At 64.2% G+C, this 27,359-nt stretch overlaps 1 protein-coding gene across 3 annotated transcripts; it reads left to right on the top strand.

Moving 5' to 3' along the window:
- The first annotated feature begins 2,252 nt into the window (after nt 1-2,252).
- SBK1 (SH3 domain binding kinase 1) lies at nt 2,253-18,531 on the top strand. Of its 3 annotated transcripts, none has more exons than XM_056503719.1 (4): nt 2,253-2,462; nt 15,979-16,176; nt 16,257-16,459; nt 17,722-18,531. In XM_056503719.1, the coding sequence occupies exons 1-4, from the start codon at nt 2,327-2,329 to the stop codon at nt 18,502-18,504; spliced, it is 1,320 nt and encodes a 439-aa protein (XP_056359694.1). In that variant the 5' UTR covers nt 2,253-2,326; the 3' UTR covers nt 18,505-18,531. The 3 variants fall into 3 exon arrangements, with proteins under 3 accessions (XP_056359694.1, XP_056359695.1, XP_056359696.1); XM_056503720.1 differs by having other exon boundaries at nt 2,313-2,462; nt 15,974-16,176; XM_056503721.1 differs by lacking the exon at nt 2,253-2,462 and adding an exon at nt 9,199-9,341 and having other exon boundaries at nt 15,974-16,176.
- Nucleotides 18,532-27,359: the final 8,828 nt, after the last annotated feature.

The raw sequence follows: 27,359 nt of genomic DNA, 5'->3' as shown, positions 1-27,359 counted from the left end.
TCACCAGGGGCTCCTGTGGGGATCCACCAGGAGCCACAGGGATTCCTGACTGGCCCCTGGGTCCGACACTGGGGTGGGGGTTTATTTAGTGAGGCAGGAGGGTCCCATGGGCCAAAGAGGTGTTCTCTTTTTCCAGGAAGCCATCAGGGGCTCCCCAGACCAGGGCACTCTCATCCTCTTCTCTTTTCCTCCAGGTTTCTGCTCCACTCTGCTCAGCCCATTAGCCAAGGCATTAAATTTTAACATTTTTTTTGCTTCTGCAGCATGTTCCTGGTGTGTGGGTGCCTGGGTGGATGCCAGGGGACTGGGGGCCATGGATTCCCTCAGTGCCATCCTGGGGGATGCTGATGCTTCTTCTCCCAACACCCAAGGACCAGCATGGAAAGAGGAACATTGTAAACACCCTGCACAGCCCCTCTGGAGTCAGGCTGGGAGAGCTGGGGGTGCTCACCTGGAGAAGAGAAGGCTCCAGGGACACCTCAGAGCCCCTCCCAGGGCCTAAAGGGGCTCCAGGAGAGCTGCAGAGGGACTGGGGACAAGGGATGGAGGGACAGGACACAGGGAATGGCTCCCACTGGCAGAGGGCAGGGCTGGATGGGATATTGGGAAGGAATTGTTCCCTGGGAGGGTGGGCAGGCCCTGGCACAGGGTGCCCAGAGCAGCTGTGGCTGCCCCTGGATCCCTGGCAGTGCCCAAGGCCAGGCTGGATGGGGCTGGGAGCTGCTGGGACAGTGGGAGGTGTCCCTGGACATGGCAGGGGGTGGGATGGGATGAGTTTGAAAGTTTCTTCCAACCCAGACCATTCTGGGATTCCAAGATTCTCTGAGATAAAATTGGGATCACCAGAGTCTCCTGGGAGGACAGGACCCAAAGCAGCACAGCCAGGAGCTTTCTGGCCAGGAGGAATTAAAAACCCATCGATTTCTGCCATTAGCGGGGGTGTGGCCGGAGCAGACGCCGCAGGCAGAGCCACTCACTGAATAATTCAGGGGAGAGATGACGAAGCCCGAGGCCAGCCTGGGGAAGCCTCTCCCTGTTCTGGTCCCCAAGGACAAGGCTTTTGCTCCCGATCCAGGACACTGGGTGCAGGATCCCAAGGACCTGAGGGACTCGTGTTGGTCCCTGAGCAGTGATGGGGAGCAGTGGCACTGTCAGGGCTGTGTGAGTCTGGGGGCTCCTGACCCAGCGTGGCCTGCAGCAGCAATGGTCCATTTTGGGGCAGGGACACTCATGGAGGGCAAAGGGACACTCATGGGGGGCAAATGACATTGCTGTGGGACAGGGACACTCATGGGGGGCAAAGGGACACTGCTGTGGGACAGGGACACTGCTGTGGGACAGGGACACTCATGGGGGCAAAGGGACACTGCTGTGGGGCAGGGACACTCATGGGGGACAAAGGGACACTGCTGTGGGGCAGGGACACTCATCAGGGAGCAAAGGGACACTCATGGAGGGGCAGGGACCGTTTCTGGGGCAGGGACACCCCTCACAAGGCCCCGTGGTGCTCCTGTGCCGTGTCCTGTCCCACCGTGTCCCCGCAGAGGGGACGGCTCCCGCGCCACCTCCTCCGCCCCCAGCAGCCACGGGCCACCCACGAGCAGCCAGGCTGAGATTTCCCCCGGCTGTGCCACGTCCCCCGTGCCAGGGCTGCCCAGAGCCGGGGATGTGGCAGAGCCCCGGGCAGAGCAGGGGCTGCTCGCTGGTGTCCGGGCGGGCTGAGCTTGCCCGGTCCCAGCCCAGAAGCAGCAGGGGCAGCGGGCAGGCGGCATCGGAGGAGTTAACTCTCAGCCTCGCCGCGGGAGTCGGCAGCTATTAATACTCGCACGCTGCTTGAGCTGTCAGAGCGAGCGGCTGCTCTCGGTGAGACGAGCCCCGCGGAGCCGCCGCTCCACGACGGCACAACTTTGCCCTCCGTCGGTGTGCGGGGCTGCCGGACCCCAGACCCTCAGACGGCGCTGGATGCTGCCGGGCCCCGCCGGAGCCCGCTGCTGCCGGGACACTGTCCGTCAGCGCGGCACGGGCACTGCCCGGAGCCCGGGGCTCTGAAGCACCGCAGGGCTCGGCCGGCGCCTCGGGGCCGCTGATGCCATCGCAGGGCGCTGGTCGCACCCCCTGAGCGCTGGCAGCCATGGGTGCCGAGGGGGCAACGGGCATCGCCGGCCCCGGTGCGAGCGGGACGCGGGGCACGGCACAGCCCGGAGCCGCCCCCGTGCCCGGGCAGCCGCCGGTGCCGGCGCTCAGCGCGGCCCTGTGACCGGCTCCCCTCACCATGGCCCCGGCAGGGCCAGCCTGAGCTCCGGCCCCGCCGGCACTGGCCAGGAAGATGCCAACACCCCTCCGGCACTGCCTGCCCTGCGGTCGCCCTCGCCCGGGCGCGGTGGCCACCGGACCTGAGCGATGGATTCCTTCTGCTTCGTCTGCTTCCAGAAAGAGGAGCTGCAGCCCCTGCACCTGCACAGGTCAGTGCCGCAGCCCGGGACAGCCCCGGTGGGGACACGGGAGGGCACGGACCGGCCGCGGGACGCCGAGCCGGGCTGGGACCGCTCAGGGCGGGCCGTGCCAAAGTTTCCTTGGGAGCTGGAGCATCCTGTCCTGGCCAGCGGAGTCCGGAGCGGGTGCTGTGCCGGGAGATGCTGCGCTCAGAGCTCAGCACGTGTGTCCGGCCGGGATGTGCTTCCCTGGCAGCAGCGCTCCAGGGACCCCGCTGGGCACCCCGTGCCGTGCCCAGTGGGCAGCAGCGTGTGCACCCACGGCCTCCCGGAGCCATCCCAGAGCCTCATCCGATCCATCCTGGAGCCTGAGCTCGCCTGAGCAGCGTCCCAGGGCAGTCTCTGCTCCTCCCTGACCAGTGCAATTGGGGGGCTCACAAGGAGAGGCTCCCCCAGTCCTGTCCCTCTGGGCAGCACCACCGGCGCTCGCCTCCCCCTTCCCCGAATTCTCCTCTCCCCTCGGCGCTGCTGAGCGACAGCCAAGGAGAATGTGGCGGTGCCGGAATTAGCCGGGCAGCCGGCAGGGTGCGAGGTGTGAATGCTGGCACATGTTGTGCCCAACTGCTCCTCCGTGGCACCGAGCCACTGCCGGCTCCTGTCCCACGCTGCGGCCCCGAGCAGAGCCCCTGCCTGGGGCTGTCCCCAGCCAGCTCTGGGGGCCTCAGGGCCATCAGCTGGATCAACCCGGGCGGTCTGTCCTTCCTCCGGGTTGCAGGAAGCTGTAGGATTTGTTTTGGTGTAAATCATGAGTTTTTGGAGCCTCAGTTCCCGTGGGTCAGTGCCCAGGTGGGGGGAACAGGGGATCGAGAGGGCCTGGGTGTGGGTGCTGCTGCCTGGGGGGGTGCACACAATTCCCAGGGCTCCTGTCCCACAGCCCAACCCGGGCTCGGAGCTGGCCAGTGGCATCCAGCCTGTGTCAGGCCACAGGTGGCAGCGTTTGGCATTCTCAGCCAGGGAGGGAGCACCCGGGGTGGCAGTGTGGTGGCCCGGGGTCCTGCGTGGTGGCCCGGGGTCCCGCCACCCTGCTGGGGGGACGGCGAGGGAGGGACACCCATGACTTGTGCCCAGAGGCTTCTCCCCGTCCTGCCCTGCTTCCAGGTGGGCTGCACTGGGGTGTGGGTGTGTGTCCGGTCCCTGGCTGCCACCAGCTTGTCCCTCAGTCTGTCTCCACCCCGTGGGGACACAGCTGCCACCGCCTGTCACCTCCAGCGCAGCCCCAGCGCGGTGGGCTCCCCGGGGTGACAGGAGGTGCTGTCCCTGCTCTGTCACCTCCCCGGCGCCCGGCCCTGGTCCTGCCCCCTGTGCCAGCACGCGTGGGTGCTGTGGCAGTGTGTCTGTCCCCCCTGCCTGTCCCCACGTCTGTTCCCCCGTCTCTCCTCTCTGTCTGTCCCCTCGTGTCTGTTCTCGCGTCTTTCCCGCGGTGTCAGTCTGCCCGTGTCTGTCCCCGTCCCCCCGTGTCCGTCCCCCCGTGTCCCCGCAGCCTCTAGATGGTGCCAGGAGAACGGGCAGCGAGCGGAGGCGGCGGGCGGCGGTGCCGGCTGTGTTGGGGTACCGGGGCACCGGGGCGCTCCGTGCTCTCCCCGTGCCCCAGTTCAGTCCCTCCTTCCCCTCCAAGAAACCCGTTCTGCTCCTTTTCCCCAGCAGCCCATCCCAAAGAGCCCGCTCCCGTCCCGCTCCATCCCAGTGCCTCAACAGCCTCACTGTGCTCCAGGCTCAGCACCGTTCCAAGATCCCAGACGCGGCCGGTGCTGCCCCAGCCCGGCCCGGGGATCCATCCCTTGGGGCGCTGTGCCCCCGCCCGGCGGTCCCTGCAGCCCCCTGGGCCGGGGCAGCCCCCGAGGGTCCCCATCACCAGAGGGGCTGTCCCGCGGCTCCGGGTGAGAGCAGCCACCGGGAATTACGCGAATTCTGAGAATTCCGTGAAGTCTGGGTATCTCCTGCCGGCTGTCACCAGGGGGGACACCGAGCGCGGGGGGGGGCGGGTCTGAGCCCCTCGCCCCGCGCTCCAGGAACCAGCTGCCACCACCCCTTCCCCTGGTAATCCCCATCCCCTGGATGTGCTGTGTCCCCAGGGAACAACCCGGGCTGCCCCGACACGGGACACGCCGGAGCCCTGGGGGAGCGGGTCCCCTCCGTGCTCCGCCGCCGCCTTCCCTCCCTCCTCGCCTGCGCTGCTCCTCCCCAGCATCCCCGCACATCCAGCACATCCCGCACATCCCGCACATCCCGCACATCCCGCACATCCCACACATCCCGCACATCCAGCACATCCCGCACATCCCGCACATCCCGCACATCCCGCACATCCCCCCACATCCAGCACATCCCGCACATCCCCCCACATCCCGCACATCCCGCACATCCCGCACATCCCGAACATCCCGCTCATCCCGCACATCCCCCCACATCCCGCACATCCCGCACATCCCGCACATCCCGAACATCCCGCACATCCCGCACATCCCGCACATCCCGCACATCCCCCCACATCCCGCACATCCCGCACATCCCGCACATCCCGCTCATCCAGCACATCCCGCACATCCCGCTCATCCCGCTCATCCCGCACATCCCGCACATCCCGAACATCCCGAACATCCCCGCACATCCCGAACATCCCGCACATCCAGCACATCCCCCCACATCCCGCACATCCCGCACATCCCGCACATCCCGCTCATCCAGCACATCCCGCACATCCCGCACATCCCGCACATCCAGCACATCCCGCACATCCCGCACATCCAGCACATCCCGCACATCCCGCTCATCCCCGCACATCCAGCACATCCCGCACATCCCGCACATCCAGCACATCCCGCACATCCCGCTCATCCCGCACATCCCGCACATCCCGCTCATCCCCGCACATCCAGCACATCCCGCACATCCCGCTCATCCCGCTCATCCCCGCACATCCCGCACATCCAGCACATCCCGCACATCCCGCTCATCCCGCTCATCCCGCACATCCCGCACATCCAGCACATCCCGCACATCCCGCACATCCCGCACATCCCGCTCATCCCGCACATCCAGCACATCCCGCACATCCCGCACATCCCGCACATCCCGCACATCCAGCACATCCAGCACATCCCGCATATGCCGCACATCCAGCACATCCCGCACATCCCCGCACATCCAGCACATCCAGCACATCCCGCACATCCAGAACATCCCGCACATCCCGCACATCCCCGCACATCCAGCACATCCCGCACATCCAGAACATCCCGCACATCCCGCACATCCAGCACATCCCGCACATCCCGCACATCCCCGCACATCCCGAACATCCCGCACATCCCGCACATCCCGCACATCCCGCACATCCCGCTCATCCAGCACATCCCGAACATCCCCGCACATCCCGCACATCCAGCACATCCCGCACATCCCGCACATCCCCGCACATCCCGCACATCCCGCTCATCCCCCACATCCCGCACATCCCCCCACATCCCGCACATCCCGCACATCCCGCACATCCCCGGCGGGTTTGCAGGTTTGGGACCCCGGCCCGGGTGGGGCTCAGCCCCTCGGCTCCCGCTCTGACGCAGCCATGGCGAAGGGACAAGCGACCTTCTCGCTGAATTCCCAGGGGAATTCACGCTGGGAATATTTTGGGCCATTTCCCGCTGCCCATCCCCCGGCATGAGCCGGATATTCCCTGTCCGAGCACAAATCCCACCCGTGTTCCCTCGGGGGGGCGGGGGCTCGTCGCACGGTTTGGGATTGCACGAGGTGATAAGCATGTTTGATCCGGCTCCTTTCATCTCGTTAATCTTAATTAGTTATTAATATTCCGGGAGCGCTTTGAAGAGCTCACTGCGGGCACTCCCGGGTGCTACTATGGCTCCGTGTGCGTGTCACCCGCGTGCCACCGGGGGACAGGGATGCCCCAGAGGGACCTGGCGGGCCCCACGGACCCCATGGAACCCCCCGGAGTCACACGGAGCCCTGCTGAGCCCCAGAGATCCTTAGGGAACCCCAGAGATCCTTAGGGAGCCCCACAGATTCCCACAGAGCCACGTGGACTCCCACAGAAGCTCAAGGAGCCCTGCTGAGCCCCATGGAGCCCCACAAAGCTCTGCTGAGCCCCACAGAGTCCCACGGAACCCCACGAAGCCCTGCCAGGCCCAGCTGGTCCCAGTGCCAGCTCAGCCCCTGTGCACAGCGCCGGGATGGTGACACTGGGAGCTGCCCCACGGGTGGGGCGTGTGACACTGTCCCTGCAGCCCCCCCTCCGGTCCCTGGGCCGGCTCCCCGGGCAGCGGCACCTCCCGCCTGACCTAGAAACAGCCCCGAGCTATAAGTAGGGAGAGAGTTGACAGAGAGCTCGGAGGAGCCGCTCGGAACGCGGCGAGCAGGAGCTGCGGGAGCCGGGATGGCACCGCAAGGACAGGCAGGGGACACGGGGCGAGGGGACTCGGGAAGGGGCGGGGATGGAGCCACCCCATCCCCAGTGACACACAGAGCACCCCAGCTGTGCCCATGGTGACACAGAGCACCCCAGCTGTGCCCATGGTGGCACACAGAGCACCCCAGCTGTGCCCATGGTGACACAGAGCACCCCAGCTGTGCCCATGGTGGCACACAGAGCACCCCAGCTGTGCCCATGGTGACACAGAGCACCCCAGCTCTGCCCATGGTGACACACAGAGCACCCCAGCTGTGCCCATGGTGGCACAGAGCACCCCAGCTCTGCCCATGGTGGCACAGAGCACCCAGCTGTGCCCATGGTGACACAGAGCACCCCAACTCTGCCCATGGTGACACAGAGAGCACCCCAGCTGTGCCCATGGTGGCACACAGAGCACCCCAGCTGTGCCCATGGTGACACAGAGCACCCCAGCTCTGCCCATGGTGGCACATAGCACCCCAGCTCTGCCCATGGTGACACAGAGCACCCCAGCTGTGCCCATGGTGACACAGAGAGCACCCCAGCTCTGCCCATGGTGACACAGAGCACCCCAGCTGTGCCCATGGTGACACAGAGAGCACCCCAGCTCTGCCCATGGTGACACAGAGAGCACCCCAGCTGTGCCCATGGTGGCACAGAGCACCCCAGCTCTGCCCATGGTGACACAGAGCACCCAGCCCACCCCGGCCCGGTCACCGCGCTCCAGCAGTTCTCCTCCCAACGCCACTCCGATGCCTCCATCCCGGTGGGAATCGCCCACACTTGGAGCATCCCAGCCGCAGGAGCCGGGAGCTGCGGCAGGAACCGGGGGGATGGAGGGGACCGGCCCCGGGAGCAGGGCGGGTGGAGGGTGACAGTGGCAGAGCCGATGCCGGCACAAATTGAAGCGGAGTGTCGAGTGTGATTCAGCCTCTTGCCTTAAAGTCATTCATGAAAAGACTTAATTGCATCCTCAGCGCGAGCGGAGCCATCCGTGAGTCAGTGCCGATGGCTCCCCGGCCCTCCCCGCCTTGTGGGGCCTCAGGGACGGCCCCGGTCCCAGCGGAGCGGGCACAGCCCGTGTGTGGGAACAGCCCGTGTCCCCTCGGAGGGTGGGGCAGCCCCACGGCTGTGGGTCCCCTCAGAGTGACATCGCGGGAGCTAAGGGACCTGGCACCCAGCTGAGAGACAAGGAAGTCTCAAAGCAAATCCTGGCCTGTGTTAAACATCCCTGCTTGGCCTTGGTGGGCACAGAAGGAAATCCGGGAAGGCGAGGTGTGTGCAGGGATGCTGCAAGTGGGAGCGGGGTGCCAACCCCTCGCCTTCCTCCGGGCGAGCTGTCGCTGTCCCCCAGGCTGAAAGTGCCTGGGAGCTCCTGGTGCCCAGCTCCAGCATCACTTGCTGAAAGTGTTGCCAAATTTTAGGCACCTGAAGGGAAACCCTCGTGATGTCTTTGCTTCATCTGGCATTCCCTGGCTTGGCCTGGCTGTTCCCACCATTCATGAGCCGCAGAGGAAGCCACATCCTGCACACTGAGGAGCAGCATTCTGGGGGGCTCTCTGCGCCATGGGGACTCAGGGTGCCCAGAGCAGCTGTGGCTGCCCCATCCCTGGACGTGTCCAAGGCCGTGTTGGATGGGGCTGGAGCAGCCTGGGATGGTGGAAGGTGTCCCACGGCAGGAGTTAGACCGAGATAATCCTGAAGGTTCCTTCTAAGCCAAACCATTCCCTGACCCAGGGTGGGCATCCCCCACACCACGGGGGTATCGCCTGTGCCAAAGGAGCGGGAGCAGAGCCTCGGAGGGCTCAAGGACAGCAGGGCCTGGGGAAGCAGCGGGCAGCAGGACACGGATGTGTGCTTTGGCATTCTGGCTGCACGCTGCTGTGACCCCCGGTACTCGGGGCTGTGGGGGTCTCGGGTGGGGTAGGGCGCGAAGCCGCCCCCTGCGGAGCACCGCTCCCATCCCCATTGTACTCAGCGCCGCGCTCTGCTCCGAGCCGAACCCGCGGTACCGGAGCTCCGCACCGGGCGGGGAGGGGGCGGCTCAGCCCCGAGCCCCCTTTCCTGGGCTGCTCCCGCACCGACTCCCCCCGGCTACATCGGGAGGGCGGGGACAAGCAGCGCCCCGCATCCCGCATCGCTCATTCCGCATCCCCCCGCCCCGCGGGGCCGGCGGCGGAGCCCCCCCGCGCTCCCGCTCCTCCCGCTCCGCTCCCTCCCCGGGGCGGCGCCGCTGCCGGTGCGGGCGGAGCGCGGCGCGGGGCGGGCGCTGCCGGGGCTGCGGGGGGCGCCGCGCTCCGCTCCCTCCGCTCCCTCCGCTCCTCCGGCGGCGGCGGGGCCGCGGCATGAGGAGCCCGGCGGGGCGGGCGGAGCGCGGCGGCGGCGGCGGCGGCGGCGGCTCCTCTCCCGCCGGGGACGGGGCGCGGCGGCGGCTCGCCCCTCCGGTAAGGCGGCGGTGCGGGGATGGGGGTGCGGGGATGGGGGTGCGGGGGGCGCTGCCCGCCCGGTACCGAGGCCGCCCTTTGTTTGCCCGCACGGCGCGGGGAGGGGACAAATCCCCCATCCCGGTACGAGCGGCGCTCCGGGATGAATGGAGCGGGGTGGGCACCGCGCTGCCCCCGGGATCGGACCCCCCGGCCCGGGTCCCTCCTGCGGCCGGTGGCACCTGCGCCCCGGGCGGCCCCGGTACGGCGGGGGAGGGATGGGGACGGAGGGGCGTGAGTGACACCGAGTCGTGCTGGGGCCGCGGGGCTGCTCCCGGGGGCTCCCGGCGGGTTTGGGGGTGTCTGGAAGGGTGCGCTGAGCTGGGAGGCAGCTGGGAACAGGGGAAGGGGAGAGCAGGGAGAGGCGGCCTCGGGGGCAGCTCAGGCCGTGTCCCCTCGTGTCCCCTCTTTGTGTCCCCTTGCGTTCCCTCATCACCTCCCCATCTCATCTCCCCTTGTTTCCCCTCATGTTCCCTCGCCTCCCCTTGTCTTCCCTCACCAGCTTCCTGTCTTCCCTATCACCTCCCCTCATGTCCCCTCATGTCCTCTTGTCATCGCCCCTCATGCCCCGTCCATCATCTCCCCTCGTTTCCCCTCATTGTCTCTCCTCATCGTGTCCTCTCTTGTCCCCTCGCCATCTCCCCGTGTCATCTCCTCTCGTCATCTCCTTGTCTCCCCTCGCATCCCTTCACCACGTCCCCTCCCGTCTCCTTGTGTCCCCTCATCGCCTCCCCTATGTCCCCTTTCCCCTCCCCTGCTGTCCCCGCTGTCCCCCGGCCCGGGAGCGGGGCCGGCCTCCATCGCACCCCCGTGTCCCCGGCTGCAGGGGAAGGGGGAGCGTGACCCACTTTCCTGCAGGTCCGGCCTCGCTGCCGCCGTGGCCGCGGGCGGGCGACGCCAGCCGGGAGCCCCGGCACAGCTCGGGGACCGGGGACAGGGTGGCCCGGCCTCGGCACCCCTCTGTCCTGCACCCACCGGGAGGCAGAGGTCAGAGAGTCCGTGTGCCAAGCCCCCGACCCGCCCGGTGTCACCGTGTCACCGTGTCACCCGCCCGGGGTCTGCGGGGGGAGAGCATGGCAGAGCTGGGAGCATCCTCCTTCCTGGGAGCATCCCGGCCGGCGATGCCCGGGCTGCACGGGGCACACAGAGCCTTGCAGCGGAGTCAGGACTGGCTGTTGTGGCAGAGGGACGTGTCCCTGTTGTCGCCAGGAGGGCCGGCTGGGGGCCCGGGCAGGTGCCGCTCGGGGCGTTTGTCTTTGCAGATCCCACCCGTGCGGTGCTGCCGGCGCTGGCGGAAGAGTTTTGGGAGGGAGATGATGACAGGCTGATGAAACCAATCAAACAATGAAGTAATCATAAATCCCCGGTGCTGGCGGCGAAGGCGGGAGGAGCTGCAGGCTGGAGGAGCCGAGGTCCTAATGAAGCCATCCTGCTCGGCAGCAAAACCCCGGGAGGCCAAGCCCTGAAAGGCAGCCAAGGTCCTGTCACCGGGGCTATGGACAGAGACAGCCCCGCGTGGATGAGCGCAGGGAAAATCCTGCTGTGCGGAGGGCACAGGGAGCGGTGGCAGGAAGGAGGAGTGGTGGCTCCCCGGGGACAGTCCTGGCACTGCTTTGTTTGCTCTTCCCAAATTGGTACGTGAAACCTGAATCCTGGGACCAAAGGCTGAGGAAGCTTGTCACAGGCTGCTGGCCAGGATGGGAGATGGCTCCTGCAGCGGGGGACACCATGGATGGGTGTGACAGGGCCTGACCCTGCCCTGCAGCTGGAACATCTGCACTGGGAGAGCAGCTGGGCTGGGAGCCCGTGCCTGGCTGGGCGTTCAGTGGCTTTGCCGAAGACAATCTCTGGTCTAGGCAAGGAGCTGGTATGAGAGTTGCTGGATAACTTGGAATTCAGAGCCAGTTCGGTCCTAAACTGGGGGCACGGGGGAGCCCCGGTTGATGCGGTGCTTCGGTGGAGGTTTGGTGCTGGCTCTTGGCGCTGCAGCGTTTCCCGGAGCGGGAGCCTGCTGCACATGGGGACGTGCCCCACCCTTGGGGACGTGCCCCACCCTTGGGCTCTTTGAGGTGGCTGCTCCTCCTGCGCTGCGGGGTGCTGGCAGAGGGGCTGTCCCCAAAGCCCAGCCAATGTCCCCGTGCCGTGTGTGACCAGCCCCTCCCGGACACACCGGGGAGTGCTGAGTGCCTTTGGATGGCCCTGGGCTGGCCCGTGCATGCAGGAGCCCTTTCCCTGCGCCTGTTCTGCTGCTTTGGCGAGGTGGGAGGTGGTGGCCGGCCTGGCTGGAGGCTGCCTGGCCGTGCTGGGTGCCGGTGGCTCCGAGCCTCGGTGAGATTCCTGTCCTGCCCCCACTGCCACGTTGTCCTCGTTAGGCCAAGGTGCCTTTGCGAGCCCTCCCTGGGCCCCAGCGTGCCACAGCCCCTGGGAAGCACAGCTCATATCTGCTGTGCGGGTCCCAGCGGCACGGCAGAGAGGCAGGATGTCCCTGGAACGGGGTCAGGCAGGAATGGAGGTGGCAGGGGCTGGAAATGGAGTGGGGCCCTGGCAGGCAGCTGCTCAAGGTGGGGTATTGCCAGAGCACCCCTGGCCCCTCATTCCAGTGTGGAGAACTGCAGGGCCCAGGGCATGTCTTTGCTGGCTCAGTGTGTTGCTTAGGGGAAGCAGGGCAGGTTTGGAAGCTGGTTGGGGTGTGGAGGGAGGGAGGTCCCTCCTGAGCGATGCCCTGGCCTCCAGCCTGCTGGGCTTGAGTGGGAGTCGGTGTTACCTGCTCATAACTGAGGGCTTGGGGATGGGAATGGGCAGAAACCAAAGCTCTGCCAAGTGCAGGGACAGAGCAGTGTGGGCCTGTGCCCATCCCACTGCTGCATTTCACATTTCTCCCCTCTTTAAAGAGGAACCTGGGTTTTGCAGAGCCCCTGCCCTGCACAGATTTTTCCCTTCATTTTCCAAATTCCTTGCCCCAGAACAGCCCGCGGTGCGAGTCCCAGCCCCTGGTGCTCACCCGTGCACCAGGCTCTGCCCAAACCCGTTTCCTGTAACCTCCCTCAATAACTGGGTTGTTTTTCTGTCAGTCTCTGATGTGGCCAGAGGGATTTTTTTCCCCCTCTTTTCCCTCTTAATTTCCAAGCAGCCGCTGCTGCTCCAGCAGCCTTCTCTGCGGGAGCCTGGGGCAACTCTCCCGGGCGGCCTCTGCTCCTCTCAATGAGCTCCTAATGAGTTTGCAATTAGTTATCGGCAGAGCCGCTGTGCCCAGGGCTGGGCGTGCGGCGGAGCGGGATCCAGAGCAGGGCAAGGCAGGGAAGAGCGCTGGAGCAGGATTGTCGGTGCCAGCCGCGGCTCCCGGCAGGATGCTGGCTGTGGATATGGGATAATGTCCTTTTGGGGTCTCCTCCGCGGGGCTGGGGATGGAGCCGGCAGGTTTGGGAAGAGGAGCGGCAGCTGCCGACGGGAGACGAGTGGCTGCCTATAAATACCTGCCAGGGAGCAAGGAAGAGGTGGGTGGATTATCCTCCTCACTCAATGAGATAAACGGTACTGAAGCTTAAACACAGAACAATTTTAGTCTGAATAGTAGGAGAAATGGCTCGGGATGCGGAGATGACGGCAGGAGCCGCCTGTGGCGAGCGGCAGGTCCCGGGGCCGCGGGGCAGCAGCTTCGCTGCCTCTGTCACTCCCGGGATCCTGAGCCCGGGGCTTTGCCAGATCGGCCGGACGCGCATCCTCCCTCTGTGCTTGGGAAGCTCCTTCAGCAACGCCTGGAACTGAGCTGGAGCGAGTCTGCCTTCCTCCGGACATGGTGCTGACTCCTCTGCCTGGGTTTTGGGGCGGGAGAGGAGTTGGGGCGCTGGGAAAAGGCCCCGTTCTGGCTCTGGAGTGACCCGACCCGGCTGCACAGGTGCTCCAGGTGTGACTGGCCTGGCTGCAGAAGGATGTGGGACCTCAGTGGTGGCATCTCCTGCCGCACCGGCACTGCCATCCCTCCGTGCCCTGCTGTTCCCCATCCCTGCTGTCCCTGGGAGTGCACGGAGCTGGAACGAGCTCCCGCTGCCTCCTGCTGCTGCCCCGCTCCGCTGCTCACGTCAAACCCAACGCGTTTTCCAAAGCCTTTCAATTTTTAATGAAAACTTCTGCGTTTACACTTTCCTTGGCTTCGGCACGTCGGTATTTCGGTGGCTGCTGCTGCTCGGGCTCTCCTGGGATGGATGGGCGGTGGCCCCGCGTTCCCGTTAGCCCTGCTGTGCTCGGAGCCGGCCGAGCCACTGCGGCAGGATCCCGGCACATCCCAGTCCCTGGCAGCACATCCCGGTGCCAGCTGTGCCAGCCCACGCCGCAGCACGGGACCTGACTTGGCGGCGTCCCTGCTTCCCATGGATGTTCCTCGGCTGCTGCTTGGGAAGGAGACACCTGGAAACCCCAACAGGCTGAGCCAAGGGGAAAAACAAACAGTCCTTGACTTGGAGAGCACTTCCACGAGCTGCCAGTCCTCCCTCTCCTCTCTCCCATCCAACCAGCAGGGTTTTTCCTCAAACCCAACCTTCTCGACTTGAATAATTGCATTTCAACGCCGGTAATTAAGGGACATTGATGAGCGCGCTCGTAAATCCAAGCGTAGCCGGAATTCTTCGTGCAGGATGCTGGGGGCTGTTCCCAGTCCTGCCTCCAGCGAGCTGCTGCTGATCCACCTCCACCTCCAGCACCCAGACGCTGAGATGGTGCTCCTCTGCCAAGGGGCCAATGAAACACTATGGAGATGAGCTGCTTCGGAGATCTTATGAGTCAAACTGTTACATTTTTGGAACATCATGATGTTGAAGTTCCTTTTCTATTTTTTCCCCAACTTCCCAGGGAAAAAAATATAACTATAATAAGTGAAGAAGCTGAGCTTTGGTTTGGGATGACAGGCAGCACAGTGGGGGGAAGGAAGGAAGGAAGGAAGGAGGGAGAAGTTGGAGATCCGACTCAGCCTTATTGGGAAGGGGCTGGGAGGATCCTTGTGTGGGATCCTGACTGTGGGGTGCTGCAGGTGCTTTGTGGGGTGTCTGGCACCTCTTGGGGTGGCTGTCACAGCCCCTGTGTGGGTGTCAGCCCGTGGGCACCACCTGAGCTCTCTCTGTCCACCTGCAGCCCTCCCCACATCCCTGCCTGCCCGGGGTTTGTGGAGGGTGAGGCAGTGCCCTGAAGACATCAGAGGAGATGCTGGGGTGGTTTCACTGCTCTGGTGGGTGACTCCAAGCTTGGATCTTCTTGTGGGAATGGTCAGAGTGAGGAGAAAACCATCCCTGGTTTGTTGGGAGTAGGTGCTGTTGTCCATGTGCTGCTGGCTGGGCCGGCCTCTGCTCTGCTTTGGAGAGATCCCATCGGGAATGCTGCATCCAGCTGATGGTCCCCAGCACAGGAAAGACATGGATATGCTGGAGCAAGTCCAGAGCAGGCCACAGTGATGATTATTGGGATGGAACACCTCTGCTGTGAGGAAAAGCTGAGAGAATTTGGATTGTTCAGCCTGGAAAAGAGAAGACTCCAGGGAGACCTTAAAGCCCATTTCAATGTCTAAAGGAGCTCCAGGAGGGCTGGAGAGGGACTGAGGACAAGGGCCTGGAATGAGAGGACATAGAGAATGGATTCCATTGCCAGAGGGCAGGGCTGGATGGGATATTGGGAAGGAATTGTTCCCTGTGAGGGTGGGCAGGCCCTGGCACAGGGTGCCCAGAGAAGCTGTGGATCCCTGGCAGTATCCAAGGCCAGGTTGAACATGGGCTTGGAGCAGCCTGGGACAGTGGCAGTGTCCCTGCCCATGGAACAAGACTGGCTTTAAGGTCCCTTCCAACCCCAAAGCAGTCTGGGATTCTGGGATTCTCCACACCAGAGTGTCTGGCACCCTGGCTGGCAAAGAGCAGGAGTTGGTGCTGGTGGATGCTGGAAGAGATGTGAGGGAGGGATTTGCTGCAGGGCCATTGTGTGCCCTTGGTGCCTGGGCAGGCCCTGGTTCTGCTCTGGAGCTGGAATACATCAGGCAGCCCTGGCTGGTGTGAGGCACAGCTCTGGAGGGGGTCAGTACTGGCCAGGGCTGGATTTTGGGGTCCCCACTGGGGACACAGCAGCAGAGGGGACCCCCAAAGAGCCTTAGCTCCTGTTCTGCACCATGGCTGTGAACACACTGAGAAAATGTGTCCATGAGTGTGTCCGTTTGTATCCACGTGTGTCCTTGTGCGTGTCCATGTCCTGTCTCCTGTCCCTGTCTCTGCCATGCCTGCAGCCCTCCCTTTGACCCCAGACATCCACATGGCTGCAGTGCCCACCGAGGCTGGAGCATCCCCTCCAGAGCCACTGGGCTGGGGTGGCACCTAGTGAGGGATGGGATGGGATGGGATGGGATGGGATGGGATGGGATGGGATGGGATGGGATGGGATGGGATGGGATGGGATGGGATGGGATGGGATGGGATGGGATGGGATGGGATGGGATGGGATGGGATGGGATGGGATGGGAGGGGACAGGAAGGGGATGGGAGGGGATGGGAGGGGACAGGAGGGGGCGGGAGGGACACAGTGGCTCTGCAGCCCCGCAGCAGCCGTGCTGATGTGCCTTGCAGCGCAGCCATGAGCGCGGGCTCGGTTGAGCAGGAGCCGGGGCGCAGGCTGGGCTGCTGCGGGGTGCCCCTGATCACCGAGGACATGCAGTCCCTGGCCATCCGCACGCTCTCGGGCACCGACATCTCCAAGCACTACGACCTCATCCGCGAGCTCGGCAAGGGCACCTACGGCAAGGTGGACCTGGTGTCCCACAAAAGCACAGGTGAGGGCAGCGGGGTGTGTTGGGAGCGGGTGCCCCGTCTGTCCCAGCCCGGGGCTCACTCCTTCCCCTGCCCCCCACAGGCACCAAGATGGCCCTGAAGTTCGTCAACAAGAGCAAGACGAAGCTGAAGAACTTCCTGCGGGAGTTCAGCATCACCAACACGCTCTCCTCCAGCCCCTTCATCATCAAGGTCTTCGACGTGGTCTTCGAGACCGAGGACTGCTACGTCTTTGCTCAGGAGTACGCCCCTGGTGGGGACCTCTTCGACATCATCCCGCCTCAGGTGGGACCCCAGCACCTCCCTGGGAGCCTCTGGGGGATGGGGGGGCTCAGGGGGTGCTGGGCAAAGCTGCCCCTGGGCTTTGTGCCCATGTGGGAGGGGGTGCGGGGACTGGGCCCCCCTGTCTGGGCTGGGCTTGATCACAAGCACCACAAACAGCTGTGGGACCCATCACCCATCCCCAGGGTGGCCTAAGGTCCATCACCTGTCCCATGGCTGTTCTGAGACCCATCACCCTTCTCCTGGAGAAGCTGTGGCTGCCCCATCCCTGGAAGTGTCCAGGGCCGGGTTGGACGGGGCTTGGAGCAATCTGGGCTAGTGGGAGATGTCCCTGCCTAGGGCAGGGGTTGGAACTGGACGATCCTTAAGGTCCCTTCCCAAACCATCCTATGGGGAGCCTGAGACCCACCACCCATCCCTTGGGTGGCTCAGGACCCAGCACCACCCCCTGCCTACCCAGACAAAAGCACTGTCCTGGTTTGAAGGACAGGTGTCTGCCAATAAAGGCAGAAGCTTCTCTTTTAAATGGAGAATGTAAACCCCCTCCCTCCAAATTATTATAATTTTGAAATTAAGGGGTTCTCAGGCAAAAATAGGGGAATTAGGAATAACAGCTCTTTACTAGGAAAATTAGAAATTTCAAAGAACAATCCCAACCCTGACAGAGTCAGAATCCAAGCTGACACCCCATCAGTCAGTCAGGGTGTTGGCAGCAGTCCCATTCAATGGTGGCTGCATCCTCCTGCAGTGGCAGATGTGGTTCAGCTGGAGCAGTGCTCCTGGAGAAGGTGCAGTTTCCTCTGAAGGTGCAGGGATGATGTGGAAAGGTCTGGTTTTCCTCTGGAATCCAGTGGAAAGAAGGTTCCTTGGTGTCCAAAATCTCAGTTTTTCTCTAGGTAGGAAAGGCTTGGCTCCTCCCCTGGCTGGAGCATCTCCCAGTGGGATGATGTAATTTTATCAGTCATACAGTGGGACTGAATGGGCCAGCAGCAGATGATTTCTTCCTGGAGGGAGGATGGGCTGTGGAAAAGATAAAGATGATTGCCCCAGCTGGTTTAAAGATGGCCCATTAGCAGATAATGTGTGCCAGGAGATCAGGAATCGCTGCCCCACCCGGCTTTAACAGAGGGTGAGAGAATACACATTGCTGGCCACACCAACCCAACACAAGTACCCATGACCATGAGACCACAGAGATGTGGGGTGGCACCCCACGGGGCTGGGTGACACCCACGGGCAGGTGGCTGACGCCGTGTCCCCCGCAGGTGGGGCTCCCCGAGGAGCTGGTGAAGCGCTGCGTGCAGCAGCTGGGCCTGGCCCTGGACTACATGCACAGCAAGAGCCTGGTGCACCGGGACATCAAACCGGAGAACGTGCTGCTCTTCGACCGCGACTGCCGCCGCGTCAAGCTGGCCGATTTCGGCATGACCCGCAAGGTCGGCTGCCGCGTCAAGCGCATCAGCGGCACCATCCCCTACACGGCGCCCGAGGTGTGCCAGGCCGGCCGCGCCGAGGGCTTCGCCGTGGACACCAGCATCGACGTCTGGGCTTTCGGGGTGCTCATCTTCTGCGTCCTCACCGGCAACTTCCCCTGGGAGGCGGCGGTGGCGTCCGACGCCTTCTTCGAGGAGTTCGTGCGGTGGCAGAAGGGGCGGCTGGCGGGGCTGCCCTCGCAGTGGCGGCGCTTCACGGACAGCGCCCTGCGGATGTTCCAGCGCCTGCTGGCCCTGGACCCCGAGAAGCGCTGCCCCGTCAAGGAGGTTTTCTACTTCATCAAGTGCGACCTCATGGCCGAGGTGCGCTGCCGGCCGTCCTACCGCTCCCGCAAGCACGCCAGGGACAAGCTGCCGGCCGGGCCGCACTGCCACGAGCCCGGCGCCTCCTGCACCCCCGCCCCGCTCAAGAGGACCGTCCTGACCGAGGCCAGCGCGGCCCGCGGCCCCGAGCCCGGCGCGGCCAACCCGGGCACGGCCAGCAGGACAGACGGACGGCAGGACAAGGGCAAGGGGCAGATGGTCCTGGCCACAGCAATAGAGATCTGCGTGTGACGGCGGCGAGGGGCGGCCGCGCCCCCCGCCCCGCGCCCCCGCCCCGGGGACAGGGATGGGGCAGCGCCTGGTGGGGGCGGCACGAGCCGGGAGCGGGCTCTGGGTTTCCCAAAGGAAAAGAAAAAAAAAAAAAAAAAAAAAAAAAAAAGGAGAAGAAACACAGTGGAAGAGGAAAAGGACAGAACTGGTTGCGTTCCGTAGCGCCGAGGATGCCGATCCCCCCGTCCCGCCTGGGCGAGGCCAGTGGCTGGGGAGGCCAGGGGCACCCACAGCCCTGCCCCGGCTGTGCTGCCCCTGCCAGGCTCCCCTTGGCACGGGGAGGGCTCTCCCAGGCCGGGGGGGAAGAGACGGGGGCAGTGGGTGGTGGGTGCCCCACCGGCTCTGCCCCCAGCCCGAGCTCCCCCCTGTGCGGGGAGCGGGAAGGCCGATGACCCTGCACCGTGGAGGAGGCCTTTGGGGAGGTTCGGGTGGGTGATTTGCCCTCTTCCCCTGGTCCCTGCAGCACTGCCGGGGACTGGGAGGGGATGGGGAGGTGGGTGACGGGGAGCCGGGGGGTCCCGGCAGCCCCGGGCCCCCGGCAGCCCCGGCTGCCTCCCTGCCCGGGAGGTGCTGGCAGCCATTGATGTAGCAAGTGTCCCTGTCTGTGTGTCCGTGTGTCCCAGCCCCTGTCCCCGGCAGTCCCTGCCCCCTGCCCTGCCGGAGGGATGCTCCCTGCGCTCGGGGCTGTGCCCGGCCATCCCGCGGGCTGGATGCTCGGGGCCGGGCTGGCTCAGCCGTGCTGGTGTCCCCGTGGTGCCCCTGCAGAATTTTTGTACCCAGGGACGGGAGGAGGCGGCAGCGGTGCCCCCCAGGCTGGCCTGCACAGGAGCAGGGCAGGGAGCTCCGAGCGGCCTCTCTGTGCTGTCCCCATCACCTCTCCTTGCTGTCACCCCGTCCCCAAACCTGTCACCCTCCCCTGGGGCTGGTGGGGAAGCGGCAGCGGGATAGACCTGCCGGGGCTGGCTGCGGGGTGGCAGCAGCCACTGGTGGCCCCGTAGTGACAAGGTCCTGGGGTGTGTGTGGCGGTCCCACCTTCCCTGCTGGATTTGGGCGCCCAGCAGAGCGGGCACGCTGTGGGGGCACCCCAAGGCAGGAGCACCCTGCTGCGCTTCGGGCTTCCCTCCCATGGGGTGGGCGCCGCGGGGCCGCCCCGGTGCCCCAATTCCCCACAAAGGGCTATAACGCTTTCCAGCAGCAGCAGCAGTTTACAGAGCAGGGGCCGCCCCCAGCCCCCGCCGTGCCCCGTCCTCGGCACCCCCGGGCCCGGCGTTAGACGTAGCATTGCCCCGCGTAGAGAGCTAGGCACCGGTTTTACTCCTCTTTGCCTTAGGTCCCTCGATGTCCTCGATCTTTCGTGCAATAATGTAGATAAGGGATCCCGGGCGGCCCGGGAGGGCTCGGTGGCACCGCCCGGGTGTGTCCCAGGGGTGCCCGGTGTGATTTCTGTCCCCGTCGAGGTCGCTGTGTCCGTAGGTTGTCAGGTTTTTATTTCCAGTTCCCTCAGCTGTCGGGTTTCGGACCTTCTTCCCGTAGGAGAGGCTGTAGTGTCACAGACGTTACCTCAGTTTGTCACTGTTGAAAAGGATTTAAAAAAAACACAACTGAAACCATAAAAAATTACAAAATACATAGTTATAAAAGCAACAAAAAATTTCTCAATGGCGGTGAAGATTTTTTTTTTTTTCTTATTAACTGAAGGAAATGTGATGCTGGCTGTGCGGGGGTGGAGGGCACGGCCTCCGCCCTGCCGTGGCCTCGGCAGTGGCTGTGGCTCCAATTTCACCCTGTCACCCCGGGAAGGGACAGAAGGGATGTGGGGAGCAGCACCCATGGGTGGGGGGCACCCAGCAGCCCTCGGTGCAGCCCCCTCCGAACAGCCAGGGCTGCCTGATGCCAAATGTATTCCAGCCACGTCCGCAGGCTAATTTCAATTTCCTGGTAATTATGCAAATGAATGTGGATTTAATTAAGGGCAGATTTCATTAAAGTCATCTTGGGGAAATGAGAGCAGGGTGGGGGGGAGCGAGGAGGAGGAGGCGGTGGCAGGGAAGCAGAGATGAAGGCAGCGCCTGCCCCGGAAGATAAACGGCCCCAGGGGATGCGGAGGGGATGGACGGGATCCTTTGGGAGGGGAACAACACTGCAGGAGGGCAGAGCTGTGTGCGCACGGCTGGGCAGTGCGGGGATGGAGCCGGGGCAGTGCGGGGATGGAGCCGGGGCAGTGCGGGGATGGAGTGCGGGGATGGAGCCCGGGCAGTGCGGGGATGGAGCCCGGGCAGTGCGGGGATGGAGCCGGGGCAGTGCGGGGATGGAGCCGGGGCAGTGCGGGGATGGAGCCCGGGCAGTGCGGGGATGGAACCAGGGCAGTGCGGGGATGGAACCAGGGCAGTGCGGGGATGGAGTGCGGGGATGGAGCCGGGGCAGTGCGGGGATGGAGTGCGGGGATGGAGCCCGGGCAGTGCGGGGATGGAACCAGGGCAGTGCAGGGATGGAGCCGGGGCAGTGCAGGGATGGAGTGCGGGGATGGAGCCGGGGCAGTGCGGGGATGGAGCCGGGGCAGTGCGGGGATGGAGTGCGGGGATGGAGCCGGGTCAGTGCGGGGATGGAGCCCGGGCAGTGCGGGGATGGAGCCGGGGCAGTGCGGGGATGGAGTGCGGGCAGTGCGGGGATGGAACCAGGGCAGTGCAGGGATGGAGTGCGGGGATGGAGCCCGGGCAGTGCGGGGATGGAGCCCGGGCAGTGCGGGGATGGAGTGCGGGGATGGAGCCCGGGCAGTGTAGCTCCGGTGCATCCCCAGCCCCGCTCCGGGGCTCATGCCCTGTTCATCCCCTGCTCCTGCAGCGACGGCTCCCGGCTCCTTCCTTCCCACCAGGGCAGGGAAAGCATTGCTCTGACACGTGATTCGTATTTTTCTCTTCCCCGGCTAAAAATACAGATTTGGCCACCCCGAGAGGTCTAGGAAATCAATGTCATTGTCACCAGGCGCTGGCTGGCAGGACTCTCCCCTCCCCGATCCAGACAAAAAAGGGATCGCTGCCATTTGGCGTCTCGGAGCCGAAGCGCTCGCGCGGCTCCGGCGGAGCTGCCTTTAATCCAAAGTGAAACGGGGCTAATTTTATCCCGGCAAGGTCGGGATGCTGCGAGGGGCAGGAGCTGCTTGTCTCCAGGCAAAAGCTTCAGCCACAAAACGCGGAGCTGAAGTTTGCCAAGCCCCCACCTGCCCGGCAGAGCCGCAGCCCCCCTGCTCCCCTCCGGGTTTGCTCCGGAGCATTGCGGGGTCACGGCCGCTGCCCTTGGGCACCCTCCGGGCGAGGCATGAGCAACAGAATCACTGCTCTGAAAGGAAAACAATCCTCGATTGGGACAGATCCTGGAGGAGCGGAGGGAAGAGGGATGGCGTGGCAGGTGTGGAATGGTGTGGGTGTGCGTGCATCCCGTAAATCCAGATCCTTCCGAGCGGGGAAGGCCAGGCAGGCCCGGCTGTGACACTCAGCTGCTGATCCCGCCTCGGATTTCATCCACCCCTCGGTTCCGGAGCCGGATGGTGCCCGGTTTTCCTCACAGACACTTAGTGAGGCACTGCAGCCCCAGCTACAACACTGGGGGCTGGGAGTAAAAATAACTGGGAATGATCCGCTCCTCGGGAGCACAATGATCAACGCCAAGCTGGCACCGCACGAAGTCCCACCCCGAGCGCAAACAAACCCTTTAAAAGGTAATAATTCGCCACTAGGATGGTGCTTCAGCTCGCTGCTGACTCAGGAGCGGCCGTGGGATGAGCGGGGAGTTCCCACGCAGCCCGGCAGCGCGGGGAGCTCGGGGTCCGGGGGCTCCCCAGCCCGGCCCGGGGTCCGGGGGCCGCCAGCCCGGAGTGGGGACATCGCTACCTGCGCTCCTGGGGGCTGATCCGCTCTCTGCAGCTGCCAAAAATAGCGGCGGCACCGCGCTGCGATGGGCGTAGGGAGGAAGTGTGACTCATGTGGCACCCGGGGCCCCGGCGCAGCCGGGCGGGCGCCCGAGGAGTGCGGGAATTGCGCGGAATAATGCGGGAATGGTGCAGGAATGGTGCAGGAATAGGGCGGAATGGTGCGGGAATGGTGCAGGAATGGTGCAGAAATACGGGAATGGTGCGAGAATGGTGTGGGAATGGTGCGGGAATACGGGAATGGTGCGGGAATGATGGGGGAATGATGCGGGAATGGGGGAATGGTGCGGGAATGCGGCAGGAATGGCAGCAGGCACGGGCACACCCCGATGCTCTTTCTGGTGGCAGCTCGGGCTCGTCCCTGCCCGTCCTTCCCGCGGGGACCCGCAGCTCTCTGCCGTTCCAGCTGCCGGGGATGATGGACACGTGTCAGTCAAGGCCCCAGCGGGAAGGAGCTGCTGGAGACAGACAGCACAAAGTGTCCCGAGGTGGGGACACGGCAGCGTGGCCGGGCTCAGCAGCCCTGGCTGCAAGGAGAGGTGACCTTGTGTGACATCCAGGCCCCTCCGGGAGGAGGGAGAGCAGAGCCGCTGCAGCTCCAGCCCAGCCCAGCTCGCAGCCCATCCATCCGTGCGTGCTGGAAGGAGCCCTGGGAGCACCCCCAGAGCAGCTCAGGGCAGCCCCTGCCAGGGGATCTCGGCTCGGGCGCAGGGAACAGCAGGGAACTGCTGCAGGAATCTCTGCCACATCTCCCACCCGGCCCTGTGCTCCCACCACGGCTTTGGACGCATTTTTTCACCCAAAGGTGTTTTCCCCCGTGGAAAAGGCAGTGTTTTCAGCAGGGTCCTTTGGCTGAAGGGTGGGTGGGGGTGTCAGCTTTGGGAAGAGGGCAGTTTCGGGGTGAGGGGAGGTGCCAGAGCCTGGGGGGAATCTGGGGAGCACCCCCAGCCCTCAACACCCCCACCCTCAAAGGGGTGGGCTATGGGCTCGGGCTCGCAGGCCTCCCACGTTGCCATGACAACTGCAGCATCCCAGCTTGGCAGGGATGGGAAATCTGCTCCATCCCATCGCCCGGACACGGCTCTGGAGCTGGCACAGGCAGCATCCCAAACCCACGGAGGAGCACGAGGTGCAATTCCTGCTTCCTGCACAGCCCCCCGAGCCGCACGGCTGCCAGGGCAGGGCAGGGCAGGAGAGATTCCTGCTTTTCAAATGGGAATCTTCCCATGCCAGCCCCTCCCCCTGCTCTGGGTTTCGGGGTCCTGGCAAGCAGAGCATCCCCCAGGCTGCCCCCACACCTTCCTGTCTTCTCTGGGGGGGTCCCAGATCACGGACCCTGCTCCCCCAATTGGCCCAGATTTGGGGTGTCTCTGGGCTGTCTCTGGGCTGGTGTTACCCCACTAACAGGAGCGTCCTCAGGGCGGCTCTCGCTCTCTGCAGCCCCTCAGCTCCCAGCCTGGAGGGATCCCGAACTAATTCCCGACAGCAGCGGCACAGGGCTGGGGAGAAGCTTAGCTCCTCGTCTCAGAGGCTGCTGCACCTCCACAAAAGTCGCATTTGAAGAGCATTAATACAAGATTAATCGAGGTTTTAATAAACAGCGAATCGAGCGCTAATGGAGCCCAACTTGTAAGCCATGTGTAACACCCCGGGGGCTTAAAAACATCCAGAACGGGGCTGGAACACGCTGAAAGGGGGTGTTAATCACCTTGGAGCCCTGAAGACACCGCAGGGGAAGGGAATTTTAGGGGAAAGGCTGCAGGTGAGCCTGGGGCACGACATCACCCCTCCCTCTGACACGGGGATTTACAAGCGTTTCCCCCACCCCAGCCCTGGCACGAAGGCAGCAGAGGAATTTGGGACACCTGAGCGCCCCCGGGGCTGGAGCCACGATGAAGCAAAGCCAGTTTATAAGGGAAGGCCAGATGTGCCCTGGAGTGGGGTTATCCCCAGGCACGAAGCAGGGGGTGGGAACTGGGAACCATTTGGGGTGGGCAAACCCTGCAGCTGGCCTGGGACCCCATCAGCACCTCCCTGGCTGGAGCTGCCCCCAGATCAGATAATCCCCGACAGGAAGAAGCCACTGGAGCTCATCTGGTCCCACCCTGCTCCAGCAGGGTCCCCCAGAGCATGTTGCTCAGGATTGTGTCCAGATGGATCTTGAGTATGTCCAGGGAAGGAGGCTCAGCCTGTGTGGGCAGCCTGGGCCAGTGTTTGCTCACTGCTCAGGGAGGAAGTTCTTCCTCATGCTGATGGTTCAGTGGGAATGGGCAGAGCTTGGCCTCACTGATCTTGGAGGCCTTTTCCATCCCTAATGATTCCATGTCCAAACAGAACTCCTGGGATCAGTTCCTGCCCACTGCTGGGCCCCTGGGGCAGGGCTTGGACCCTGCTCTGCCCCTCCCTCACCCAGGGACACCCAGGGACACCCAGGGCTCCTCTCCAGGCTGAACAGCCACAGCTCTCTCAGCCTTTCTCCACCAGGAGATGCTCCAGGCCCCTCACCATTGTCTTGGGAAAACCAGTCCCAAACAGGCCCATTGGAGCCTCCTGGGGATCCTGAGCACCTGCAGCACCTTGGTCACCCTGCTGGACACATGTTTTCATCTTCAAAATCATCTCTGAAAGCTCACAAAGATGTCAGGAGGCTCCTGATGGCCAGGAAGAGGCCAAAACCCACAGGTATGGAAGGAGGAGAGCCCAGGGGTCAGATCCACTGGTTCACCTGGCAGAGTAGCCAAGCACAGCCCCAGCTCAGGGACAGGAGCTGAGCAGAGCCCCAGCTGAGGCTTAAATATCCCCACAGGTGTGGATGGATGGATGGATGGATGGATGGATGGATGGATGGATGGATGGATGGATGGATGGATGGGAGACAGACCCTACAGCCCCTCAGCTGAGCTCCCCAGGAGTTTTTGTAGCCCCAGTTTGACCCCACCCTGTGTGAAACTGTCCTGGCAGAGCTTCTGCCTTGGTTTACTGGATCAAACTGGTCACTTTTGGGGATGGGCAGTGCTGCTGCTGGGCTGTGGCTGTGCCAGGGCCAGGTGGGCACAGACGAGGCACTGCCAGCCTGGTCTGAGTGACCCAGTTAGAGCATCCAGGGAGCTCCTGTGCCTATTCTGGCTGAGCAGCCCCATCCCTGTTCCCTGCTCCCCGTTCCCTGTTCCCTGCTCCCCATTCCCTGCTCCCCGTTCCGTTCCCTGTTCCCTGCTCCCCGTTCCCTGCTCCCCGTTCCTGCTCCCCGTTCCCCGTTCCCTGCTCCCCGTTCCCTGTTCCCTGTTCCCAGTTCCCAGTTCCCTGCTCCCTGTTCCTGCTCCCTGTTCCCTGTTCCCTGTTCCCAGTTCCCCGCTCCCCGCTCCCCGCTCCCTGCTCCCCGCTCCCTGCTCCCAGTTCCCTGCTCCCAGTTCCCTGCTCCCAGTTCCCTGCTCCCTGTTCCCCGTTCCCCGTTCCCTGCTCCCCGTTCCCTGTTCCCCGCTCCCTGTTCCGTTCCCAGTTCCCTGCTCCCTGTTCCTGCTCCCCGTTCCCTGTTCCCTGTTCCCCGTTCCCTGTTCCCTGTTCCCCGTTCCCTGTTCCCTGTTCCCCGTTCCCCGCTCCCTATTCCCCGTTCCCTGCTCCCTGCTCCCCGTTCCCTGCTCCGTGTTCCCTGCTCCCTGCTCCCTGTTCCCTGTTCCTGCTCCCCGTTCCCTGTTCCCTGTTCCCCGTTCCCTGCTCCCCGTTCCCTGCTCCCTGCTCCCCGTTCCCCGTTCCCTGCTCCCTATTCCCCGTTCCCTGCTCCCTGCTCCCCGTTCCCTGCTCCCCGTTCCCCGCTCCCCGTTCCCCGCTCCCCGTTCCCCGCTCCCCGTTCCCCGTTCCCAGCTCCCCGTTCCCTGCTCCCCGTTCCCTGCTCCCTGTTCCCCGTTCCCCGCTCCCCGTTCCCCGTTCCCTGCTCCCTGCTCCCCGTTCCCCGCTCCCCGTTCCCTGGTTTAATTCCCCGCGGGTGACTCATCCCGGCCCCTTTATCAGCACTGCACACAAAGAGCCCTTTGTGCTCCTGCCGCCCTGCCAGGGGGGATTGCCAAGGCCCAATTAATCACCAGCTCCTGCTGCCACACTGAGATGGTGCCCTGGGAGGGGGGTCAAGGACTGGAGAGGGGACACTGCCCAGGGACAGGACTGGGACAGGAGCCCAGGTCCTGATGCCAGCCCAGGGAGGTGAGGCAAGGGCAGCCACCAGCCCTGGGATATCACAGTCATGGAATGAGATATTCCTTAAAGATTCCCCAATTTCCCTGCCATGTCCAGGGACACCTCCCACTGTCCCAGGCTGCTCCAAGCTCCATCCAGCCTGGCCTTGGGCACTGCCAGGGATCCAGGGGCAGCCACAGCTGCTCTGGGCACCCTGTGCCAGGGCCTGCCCACCCTCCCAGGGAACAATTCCTTCCCAATATCCCATCCAGCCCTGCCCTCTGGCAGTGGGAGCCATTCCCTGTGTCCTGTCCCTCCATCCCTTGTCCCCAGTCCCTCTGCAGCTCTCCTGGAGCCCCTTTAGGCCCTGGGAGGGGCTCTGAGTGTCCCTGGAGATGAGCAGTGGCTCTTGGCCAAGAGAGGTGTTTCTGGCCCTGTCAGCCAGAGCCAGGCAGATATCTGTGGGCATGGAGGGGCACAGCACAGGATTATCGAGTTTGGTGAGCATGGATGATCCAAGGACAACTCCTCCTTCTTCCTGAGCCTGCCATGGAGCCCAGCAGGTGAAAATCAAGTGCCCAATTTCAGTTTTGCTGGGAGGGCAGCAAATCCTGCTGGCTGTGCAGTAATTCCAGGCTGAGTGGTGACATGGGACATTCCCAGGGCTGGTGTGCACAGAAACACTTTTTTGGTGAAAAGGGTCAGTTTGGGCAGGCTGAAAGTG

The sequence above is a fragment of the Oenanthe melanoleuca genome, chromosome 14 (assembly GCF_029582105.1).
Source record: "Oenanthe melanoleuca isolate GR-GAL-2019-014 chromosome 14, OMel1.0, whole genome shotgun sequence".
NCBI classification, from domain to species: domain Eukaryota; kingdom Metazoa; phylum Chordata; class Aves; order Passeriformes; family Muscicapidae; genus Oenanthe; species Oenanthe melanoleuca.
Note: the sequence above shows the minus strand (reverse complement) of the source record. Positions and strands in the feature narration are given on the sequence as shown.

Excerpts from the sequence above, each read along its gene's own strand:
- SBK1 (XM_056503719.1), top strand. The coding sequence starts at position 2,327 with ATGCCAACACCCCTCCGGCACTGCCTGCCCTGCGGTCGCCCTCGCCCG. Across the intron at positions 2,463-15,978 it reads CAGCCCCTGCACCTGCACAG|CCATGAGCGCGGGCTCGGTT; the intron begins GTCAGTGCCGCA and ends CTTGCAGCGCAG. Across the intron at positions 16,460-17,721 it reads TCGACATCATCCCGCCTCAG|GTGGGGCTCCCCGAGGAGCT; the intron begins GTGGGACCCCAG and ends TGTCCCCCGCAG.